We start from the raw sequence: 11,441 nt of genomic DNA on the forward strand, positions 1-11,441 counted from the left end.
ATGAAGCGCTTTCTACATCTTTTTCTCGTTGGCTCATTAGTGGTCTATTTTGTTTACTCATTTAAAATCATTGAGAAAAAGCAGCATTATCGTTTTCGACGTTGTATCTGTTTAAAAATTCAACCATCTCTATGTCAGTGCAACAATGAAAAGGAGCTAAAACAAGCAGCACAACAATTGTACCAGGGAAAATCTCTGGCAATTGCTTCTATTACCGAAAGGAATGCACCTATATCTCAAAAATCGGCGCAGTTGTCAGCTTGTATTCCGATTTGTCTTCAGACGTGTGTAAAGAAGCAATACTCTCGTTGTCAGCAATCCTGTCAAAACATGTGCAAAGTGGAGCAATCTATTCCGCCTTTTGAACTTTCCCAAGCAATACCGCAACAACAACAGCAATTACTGCAAACACAGCACGAATATTTTCCGCCCCAACACCAAACATGGGAATCGAACATGCAAGAGGATAGTACCGCTCCAGTATCGGAAATACAGTTAAGTACAGCGATACCTATGTCATCTGTATCGAAAACATCGATACTGGTGAAAGAATCAAGCAAGCCGTTATCTTTACCATTCTCAGACTCTACTGGACAATTTGATATTCCATATGGTCGGTTTTCGGATAACAATAATAACATTTGTACTCATGCTTGTATGCCATCTTGTCCATGTATTCAGCAAAGCACTTCGATAACAGCTCCTGTCCTCCAACATCAGCCACCACTGGAATCAACTGTTCATCAACCATCGATGTCAAAAGGATCATTCCGACAGGAATCAGCAGCAGACAATGATAAAATGCCGCATCTCACTCAGACACTTTGCGCCTCACTTTGTATGCCATCTTGTCGGGATCAATGCATTCATCAGACAACAATATTACCTAGTGCCTTTTATTCCACTCCATCACCCGCATTTACCTATTCATTATTGACCGTTCAGTCACAGTCTTCCGAACAGAAATATTCGGCAAAAGCGAAGAAAATTCCAACCAATAAGGCACCCAAAACACGACATTTTTCAGTTTGCCTTTATATATGTCAGGACAAGTGCATGCAACAATGTGTGCAGCAAAATAGATCAGCTAAACAATGCAATATATCATGCAATTATGCATGTGACGACAATTGCGCCCAGCAACGGCAACAACAACAACAGTTACCAGAACTAATACAAAGTCAAGAGTTACCTCAACCAATTCATCAACAGCGACAACAAATTTCTGGGATTCAATACTCACCATCATTTACTCGAATCCAACAGGTCCAGCAGCAAATACCAATCAATGAGATATTCCCTGAACAGTTATTATCACAACAACAGCTAGGTTGTTCACAACAAACATCCGGTATATTGCAATGTGTCCCGCGGATAATCATTCCAGCAAATCCGGAAATACATGCGAAGAGAAAATTAGAATGATTAATGTTACATAACTGTACCATTCTATTTGTCTTCTTTTATCAGTTCTTATAAAATAAATTTCTTCAGTAAAATGTCATCAAACGTGAAAGAAGTGGTAGAAGAGGCGCAAATGGGTAAAGCACAATTATGGCTAACTCGATGTATATCCTCACTTAGGAATGAACGAATACAAACAGTTTTAAAGGATTCAAAAAGAGTAATGAAATTTGAAATAGTGAGACAAACTTGAAATTCTCTCAACAGTGAGTAAAAGAGAAAATGAGTAATTTTGCGCGTCCAAACAATCATATTAACCGGTTGACTCTTTTTTCTGTCCTCTCTAATTACTCAATTTTCGAATGCAAAATGCACTTTGTAATGATGACATCAGTATGACTCAAGTGCAAACGTCACATCCAGGCTACGAATGCCATGTAAATTACTTTATTCGATCCATCTGCTGTCTATGATTTCATGATGCGATTATAATATTGGTGATGATTTTCCAGCATCATCCAATATCATTTCATATGAAAAAATTGATCATCTTCCAATGCTGTACTCTGGGTGACATGTGATCAAACAATTTCCATCTAATAAATTCCAAATCATTTTTTTTTTAATTTCATTTTTTAGCTACGATGTGTCCTTCCTTTAACGTGAAACATTGGAATGAATGTTATGTGTGAGAATTATTGCGCATGCAATAATTGCTTGTTAAATTAAAACTCGTTAATTATGCGAACAAGATAGTTGTATTTTCAAAAAAAAAAGACAATTATACCAAAGATTACTTTGAGCACATTAGAAAAGATACGTCAGAAGCGGAATGGATGAATTACAAAGCTAAAGGCCATCATAAATATCACTAAATAAAACTGGCAAATTGATAAGACAAATAATTTGCATAATTTAGTTACTCTTAATAACAACTTATTTCTATATAACGTTTACTTATTCACAAGGAAGTAAAGCAATTATTTTCTATTGACAATATCTCTCTTAATTATAATTTGGATCAGCGGAAATCTCAAATAATTATTGTGATTACACAGTATTTTTGAATTTCATAACATTTTTAAACTTTTCTTGTAAATTTAAATGTACTATGAAATTCAAATTAAAATTAAATAATTAAAAGAGAATACAAGTAATTTTTCAATCGTTCACACAGTTTTTCATGTCTTTGTTTCAATTCATTTGTCCTCGTGTCATCCTGGAAGTCTATCATAAGGGATAAAGCTATAGCTTTATATTGGCAATATGTCTTAACCATAATTTTAAATCTAAGCTGGAAATTTCTGCATAATCCAATAATAGTAATGGTTTGATGACTATAACAAAACACATTTATAAAATTTTTAGAATATGATACATGGAACTTCTTTTTGAACAAACAGATGGTTTAGATTTAACCCGGAAATATTCAATGATGAACTGCTACGTTAAACTTGATACTAACTTTGGAATATTATGTTAACGAAATTGCGATGTGGTTGTCCCTCGAATTTGTAAACTGAAAGTTTTACAAATATTAACAAATAAAACGAACAAAAATCTGAGCTACGCAAACCTTACTTAAACAAACTACCCTATATACTCAACCTAACTGTCCTAAAATATTCCCGAAATATAAAAATGTTAATTAAAATATTTCCATAAAAGAGAAAATTAGCGCATAATACAAAATGTATAAAAAAGAGCAAAATCCGTTATTACAGATGAAAACCGATTTGTTGAGAGAAGATAGGATAAAATAAAGCTAGAAAAACCGGAAACCTATTGGGAGAATAAAACAATGAGGTTTACATCGAAATATCATATCCTATTCAGATGATGCTTCCCAATTTGGATTGTATCCTGACCAAATGTTCCAATCTGGTGCTATGTATACCCGTGCTCCGTTGATGAAACACGTTATCACACCCAAATAGGCTGTCCGTGGTACTCCATCCTATAAATCAAGCAAGTTTTTATTTACTAAAACCAACAGATCTTTGAAGTTCCCACTTTACTTAGACTTCTATTCGCTTCTTTTTTTTCACCACTAATCAGAAAAAAGAATATTCAAATTCATAACCAAATTTTAATGAAAAATTTTATTTGGAATACCTTGAAATCTCGCATTATTTTCAAGTAATCAGCAATTTGAAGATAATTCCCTAATGTCGTATATTGGATGCGTAAGGTATCATTACCCAAGATGATAGCTTCCATCAACAGTTCTGCTGATGAGACGAGAGGTGCCGAATATACCTGTTTCAGGAAAGCACGATCATAATTATCCTGGAAAACTTGCTTAATTAGTTTGTTGAATTCTGTGAAGTATTTGCAAGAACCAAAATGCATTCTAAATTAAGATAATCATTTATTTGCAAATTTTCAGAAGAAGGATTCCTTTCACAGTTCCAGAAAAATCAATGTCAATTAAAGTTGATTGATTTAAAAATATAAATGAATGAAAAATTACTTTAATCAAATAGCGTAAATTCAATTTCGTGAAATTTACAAAAACTTCACTGAGAAATATTTTGGCGAGATGCTGCGTGAAAAATAATCCCCTGTAATGAATTGAATTTCTGTACAATGCAAAAATTCTATGTCAACATGAATAGATCAATCTGTTGAAAATCACTGATCACTAATATAGTTTTTTTTTTTTCAACCAGTAAATAATTGCTGTTACTTGCTTGCACCCTTCTTCCCTTCAGTAGTCATCCCGGTGCGTGATATTTCAGGTCTAATGCAAGCTCGATTTTTACGTATCGTATTGTTACGTATCCAGTCATCCCAGAATCCATCTGGCCAAATAGGACCCAATTCATCCCACAATTCCCTGGAATAAAAACAGTTACTTAAAAGACAAACTTTTCTTTTTTTTTGAAATTTGCATGAATTGAATTTCTGTAACGTAACATCGAGTTTACTGGATTAAGTGGCAATATTGGAAATCGGATTGGTGTTTATGACTTCAATAATTAATAAAATCCGAATAAATCTTCAAAATTCCAAGAAGTGCGGAAAAAGACTCGCTCTTACTTGGTCATCATCCATCCGAGTCCAGGAAAAAAATCGCTGCGATATAGCAATTCCGGTTGTTTCTTATCAATCAGATAAGCTTTACCGTTATCATTCCAAGCCGATACGCAATACAAAGTTTTGTCAGCATCCAAAAGTGGACGTGTAGCACTAAAGTATTCGAAAAAATCTGGTGCTATATCCAAGTCATCTGTAACACAACTATGACAATAACTTTCGTTATAATTTTCAAAGATTTCAAGTTCAATTTAGAAATTCCAACAAACTACGATTTCGAAAAACATTCATCAAAAAGATAAAACCTTCAGTGATGATAACACTGGAATGATTGAGCTTATCGAATACGTATGACAGACCGAGTTTATAATGTCGTGCTATCCGGTAATAAGTAATGTAACGTTTATGTTCCGGAATTACTGTGATATGAGCATTCCGACTGCTCAAGTGCTATAATAATGCTTCTTTCAAAATTATGCGAATTAAAAATTTCCCTTTTCATACTAATTCATTTCCTAGATTACTTTTTAAGCAATATTTGCTATAGGATCAATAGATGATCGCAAATACATGAATTATTTCTATCTCAAAACTAGCTGGTATAATACTCATAATTGTATCACCTTCTAAATTTTCGAAATTCAGTCATCAATTCTGTCATCTATTTCGAACAGTCGTTTGTCACACTCACTATAGTCATATTTGCATACATAAAACAAACTTAGGAATTCTTATTTGTCCATTAATATTCTCAACATTTTGTTTCCACTTTTTATATTTGCTATTTTACAGCCAAGAAATTAATCATTAAAACCTGGCCATAAAATATCCAAAAAACCAAATTTATTTGATACAGTAGGTGAATTTAAATTTCTAAAAAGGGATATAAAGTAACTGGGAAAATGTTCATTTTTTACAAGTCTAAATTAATCTAGTTGATGATTCAATAAACAAAATTTTACTCATAATTTGATTTGGAAAATCTTCATTTCCATTTCCATTATTATATTAACAAATGGAAACCATTACTTTAATATAAATCACTTCGGTATCAAATTTCTCAACAACCTCTTTGACGCTCGAATCGTCACAGTCATGACTCACTATTATCGGGAATTTTTCAACTGATGATCGATACCTGAATATTACCATTTATAACATTGATCTGAACGATTTTAAGGTCACCAACAAAAGTATGTTAGTATATTTCATGATACTTGAAATGAGGATCTGTACTTCTTGTGCATTAATTTGTCAATCAATATCTCTAATCACTGCAATAGAGTTTAATCAGATAAGCATCTTATTCCGATTAGAAGAAAAGCACGCAAGCAAAGTACGATATCTCCTCCTCAAAAATTTATGTCGCTAATTTAATTAATTAAATCCACTTTTTTATTCGTGATAATCTTTGCAAAAAATGAACAACTATATGCCTGAGTAATTTTTTCAGATGATTGTAAATTGCCTTCGGACGATTGCATATAAATACCAGGACAGGAATTTGATGTGGCCATCCGTCATCTGATGGACGTTCAAGAGACTGTTCAAACTTACGCGACAATGACATATGATAAGGCTGCACTGCTCGTTTAATACTAGTACTCTTCTTTTCAATCTTACCAAGTTTCTTCCTAAACCAAACCTTTATCTAATTAGAACACAAAAATAAGCATAGTTGACAGATCATCAACGATCTCAAAAGTTGAAAGTTGATTATTTATCCATTAGCTTCGAGTTCGTTAAAGTTCCTAAACGTGGTACCACCACGATATCCATTTGAAATATGTAAATGAAATACTTCTAATTTTATAATTAGATATTTACAACGTGAAAGCATCTTAGCAATTAATTAGTGCTTGCTCTTGTAATTTTTAAATTGCGCAAAAAACTTACCGAAGTGATGCAATTTCATTTTCACCCTCTTGCAAAAGTTTTTCCAAACCTTTCACTTCATACTTTAATTGGCGCAAATTGGGATGTGCAAACTGAAAACTTCTTATAAGCATTTTGTCCAAGAATAAAAGCAGTCTGTAACTTTTTTTTTACAGAACTAAACACAATCATTGCATACATGTCGTAATTCCGCGATAGAATTAAGTGAAATTGATAAGGAAATCCTGAAAACCAAATACTCATTAATAAATTCAAAAAAAAAAACAAATAGAAATAAACCGATGAATGAAGTGGATAGTATAAGAGTTGAAGAAGAGTGCCAATGTAGAAAACAGTGAGGATTATAAATAAATATTCAAATCGTATCCGAGACATAACCACATGGTGACCGACAAACAGAACAAAGCCACCTGATAACCAATTAGCTTAACATTCTCGCCAATTACTCTCTAAATTCCTGAAATAACTTTATCAGTGCAATATTTATCTTGGGAAATTTTCTATGAACGAACGGTTATTATTCATGAATGTCCCTTGGAAGGAATTTGAAGTTAATAAATGATGAAATTAATCAATAAAGCATTGCAAGATCTAGCTATCATAGACTCAGTTCAGATATATAAAGGTTTTGAACTTTTGAGAACTCCCATTGAAGATAAAATAATGAATCGATTCCTTCACTATAAAATTCTTTTCATTACTTAAAAAAATTATTTTGATGATATTATTAGTCATTTCCTGCCTTTGATTTTTCATTAGTTCGCCTAGGCGGTTAGATCAGAGAAGTTTGAGCAGGGAAGGAACTCTTCTTCTGTCTTTTCTTATTCTGGAATTTATGAAAAAGTGAATTCATATTCATATTTGCTAAAGTTTAAAACTCGATAAGTGAGAAAATGCCTTGCTATTTCCGTATCCGGATAATTGATATGATCAGTTAACACGAGTAACAATGCATTTATATATACAATAAAAGTAAACAGTGTTAATAATAGTCTAAATTAATTTTTAAGTTTAATCTATTTCCATTTAATTTCTTCATTTCTCTTCACATTATTTACATTGTATTAATTGATAATATTCAGTTTTTAAGAGGAAAATGATAACTTTAGCACTTATGTATATAAAACCTAAACATAAACATTGCCGCCATATTGTCAACGAATTTGGAAGATAACAAAACCAAACGGCAGTTTCCCACACATATAGTGTTGTCAACTGATGGAGAAAAATAAAAATCAAATTTGATGTAAACAAAAAGAAATTTTGAAATACAGCGAACTACTCAAAAAAAAGTCTATCATTTCCAGAATGATAAGCTTTTTTTGATATTATGCAATTATCTAATGACAAAATAAAAACAAATTTAAGTAATATAAAAAAGCTTTTAAACGGCAAAAATACAAACTTCAGGTTACGGTACCATTATGATTGTTTATATTTTATAGCAGTAAGTGGAAGCCAAGCTTGAACTAAGAAAATATTGGTTTAAATTTGAATTTTTTTAAAATTTTTTTCCTTTGATTTTAAAAATGAAAAATAATTGATAAGGAATTTAACACTGTTTTACATAAGTAAAAAAAGAAACATGAAAGAACTCTGCTCATTAAGTTTTCTGATTCCATTTTTCCTTCAAATTTTTAATTCTCAATTGCTCGAACACATTTCTATCATTGTTAGCAAAACTTTTGTACTAATACAGATCAAATCCCACTGCTGTTTGCTCAGAGATACTGTATTGTTTCAAATGAAAAGCACAGATATACAAGTAGAGAGGGCAAATGGAAATGTCGAATTTCCATCAAATCAAAAATAAAACATCGATGAGCAAACAACTGCTGCTCAGTAATGTGCCAACGAATTGCATAAAATATATTGTGTGGTAAGCCTAAAATATACTGCCGTAAGTTAGCCGAAGAAAATCAGATTAGTTAAAAATCAGAAAAATTATGTCATGAATGATTCCATGCGTAAGCTTAATTGCTAATTCCTCAGTTCCATTTCATTCTTGATAAACTTTACACATTACATCCCAGTTTCAAACTTCTATGAACCATATTTTTATTAGTTCAACTTTGCGCTTCTATGATGAAATCAATCAAGAGCCGAAAAAGTTTAATTTCAAGCAATTGATTTTAATAAAAAGAAAGAAAAAGAAAACGAAATAATGAAGAAAGCTTCTCCATAGATATAAGTGAAAATTGGTTTGTTCCCAAGGGAACGAAAGAGGTAGCTTGGCTTGTAAGGCTTTCTACATCAAGCTATTCCAGTAATAGTGCCAATAATATTATTACTACCTAATATAACATCCAGCAAAAGGAATGAAATGAAATAAAGCTGAAATTCATAGGTATAAAGAAGAGACAATCGCAACAATTGCAATAAAACCGACTAAAATTCGAGCTCCATCCGTAAAAAGGGAATTTCAAAGCTCAACGAATCATAAAGGATATTTATCACCAGTTATTATTAAAGGAATATTTCAAGTAGATAAATGATAAATTATTGTTTTCTTAGTTATTTCAAATATTGTAAACAAGAAGAAAGAAAAATTGTTATTGTTAGTATATTTTGACAGTGATATTGCACCAAATGATCATATGATTTGTAATATTTTATTGTTCTTTATTTAAATCAAAATAAATTAGCATCATTAACTGATAAGACAACAATACTTAACAGTAAAAAATAAAGATGTGATAGGAGAACCTGTAAGAAGCAATGCAATCATAAGAGCAATGTTGTCAATGTGTCACCTGTGATTGTCAACTGTGTGCTAACATATTGCATATTTATTAGACTAAAATAGAGCGAAAAGAGAACAGACATATGAATGATAACTTTGCACACAACTCAACAATTTTCAGTAATGCATTTGGACGGCAGAACTCTTTTATCGATAAATTGGAATACTTATTTAAAAACTTCTCTATTAACAATAATCAAAAGAGATGAATCCAAGATATTTATCAGTAATATTATAGTTACGGGAACTAAACGAATTATCAAAGAAAGTCGATGAGAAATAATTTGATTAATAATAAAGAGAACGCTAACATATTTTTTATTCTTGTTATTAAAATATTCATCAATTATATGAGTCCTACAGTTATGCACCGCCCGTTTATCAGTTCCAAGTCATTTGTTTGTCACATTTTTTCATCATAGCGAACCATCACGAGAATAAGATCGAACTATAACGTCCTGAACTAATTCCCTTTTATCATTATCTAATCATTGCTTCCTGAGAAGAATATGCATATAAGTAACTATCTCCAGTTTGTAATCAGAGAATTTGAAAAATGCAATAGGGAAGAAATGGAAGCGAAGTGAAGTTGAATGGAACTATCAAAGCTGTCTGCAACAATCCTTCTCCCTCACTATCTCACCCTCCCTGTATCGCAGTTTAATAAACCATATGTCCCACTTCAAATCGATGGATTAGATTTCATCATTGTATAATTTAGATCGGCTATATTTGGTTCTTAGCTAAGGTATTCGACGCATTGTGACTTTGTGAACAAATAATCTTCCATTTCTCTGTTTCAGATTCATTGCTCAAGTAGCAATATAATGGAATCTGTCAGGCTTCTTTCCATAATTCTATGATTGTTATCGTCAAACTTAAGGCTTAAAATTAGCAACTCGTTAGGTTTTTCATCCTTTGACCTTTCTCTTCTTCCGATTTATCCAGCCTGATTCATGGAATTCAGGTTGCAGTTCAAATCTCGCTATTACAAAGACATATACTGCTTGTGTATGATGCATACTTGAATATATTATAGAAAATTCGGAAAAAAAGTTGTGATAAAAAATGTGCTGTCAAAATGATAACATCTAATTGTCTGCCATAAAGCAAGAAAAGACGAAATTCATTAAAAAAATAATTTAATTCTTAATTTTCATCCCTTATCATGCTTTATCATCCATTTGCAATTTCAAAAAATTGAAAATGACAAATAATGATAATTGGAGTAGTGAAGCAAATATTAATTTGAAAGCTTTTAAGACTTAATTAAATAATCGACTTTTGGAATGCATAAAGAGTCCAGTCCCCTCTCTTATCATATGATTGGAAAAAAAATTATCCATGTAAAAAGGCTATAAGAGATAGCGCCGTATAAAAGTTCTAATAGTTTATGGTAATCAATGATTTACCGATAAGGCGGGGTATAACAGATGGCTTACGTTTTGCTCTCTCTCTCTCTCTCTCTCTCTCTCTCTCTCCTTCTCTCCCTCCCTCTCCTTCTTATTTCTCAGATTTTAAAAACTTCACCTATTTTTTTTTTATAAATTGAGGATTAAATATCTCGAATATTGCGGTAAGTAATCGTTGATTGAAGCATTACAGTACAAAGAACAAATTTGTATGACTTCTTTTCCACTTAATTATTTCTCTTTTCTTTTTCTGTATTTTTTAGAAAATTCGGAAAGTTCCGAATTACAAAAAATATTGAGGACTTCTTTCAACGGAATACTAATAAGAAAATCACTCTAAAGCTAAGATGACGAGGTTTAAACATTTTGTGGTTTAAAAGATTGAACAGTAGGAATGATATTTAACAAAAATTGAAATTTCAACTGAGTTCATCATCAGTGGATGAAGAGCCTTGTACGCGAACAAATTTCCTTGTTGAAAAAAAAGAGAAAGAAGGGAGAGAGAGAGGGAGACTAAAAAAAAGAAGTGAAAAAAATCATCCTCCTATCTTAATTTGCCTTCAAATCTTTCTTTTTCCCATCTCCACCATTATAATCAATTTAAATAATGGTTGAAATCTAAGATTAACCAAGCGATGGATGAGACAACAAAATAAATTGAAAAGTTCAAAGGTTATGATCCAAGTGTTGAACAAAATAGCTACCACACAATATGAAATGAAATTTCCTATTCTTTCCTTGCACAGATACAAATTATTTCAAAAGGGAACAAAAAAACATGAAAATTGAAAATGAATTATTGTTAGTTTTCAAAAGTGCTTTGTAAACTAATCACTTGCAGTTAGTCATACAAAGAAGTAGAACCAATAAAAAATTAGATTTAATGTTTCAGAATCCATTCATCCTCTCCCTCCTCTCTCTCTCTCTCTCTCTCTCTCTCTCTCTCT

The 11,441-nt window shown here is 31.8% G+C and overlaps 2 protein-coding genes across 2 annotated transcripts; one reads left to right on the forward strand and one right to left on the reverse strand.

Moving 5' to 3' along the window:
- LOAG_06804 (hypothetical protein) lies at positions 1 to 1,425 on the forward strand (the record flags this gene model as incomplete). The annotated part of the gene is made up of 1 exon (XM_003142340.2): positions 1 to 1,425. The coding sequence occupies one exon, from the start codon at positions 1 to 3 to the stop codon at positions 1,423 to 1,425; it is 1,425 nt and encodes a 474-aa protein (XP_003142388.2).
- A 1,548-nt stretch (positions 1,426 to 2,973) lies between these two features.
- On the reverse strand, positions 2,974 to 6,802 carry LOAG_06805 (hypothetical protein). Its single transcript, XM_020447248.1, has 10 exons — positions 6,619 to 6,802; positions 6,340 to 6,431; positions 5,880 to 6,077; positions 5,473 to 5,581; positions 4,749 to 4,893; positions 4,447 to 4,636; positions 4,094 to 4,243; positions 3,878 to 3,968; positions 3,520 to 3,693; positions 2,974 to 3,361 (listed from the first exon to the last, which is right to left on the reverse strand). Exons 1-10 carry the CDS (start codon positions 6,712 to 6,714, stop codon positions 3,233 to 3,235), a joined length of 1,374 nt encoding a protein of 457 aa, XP_020302501.1. The 5' UTR covers positions 6,715 to 6,802; the 3' UTR covers positions 2,974 to 3,232.
- Positions 6,803 to 11,441: the final 4,639 nt, after the last annotated feature.

The sequence above is a fragment of the Loa loa genome (genome assembly GCF_000183805.2).
Source record: "Loa loa unplaced genomic scaffold supercont3.2, whole genome shotgun sequence".
In the NCBI taxonomy this organism is placed as follows: Eukaryota; Metazoa; Nematoda; class Chromadorea; order Rhabditida; family Onchocercidae; genus Loa; species Loa loa.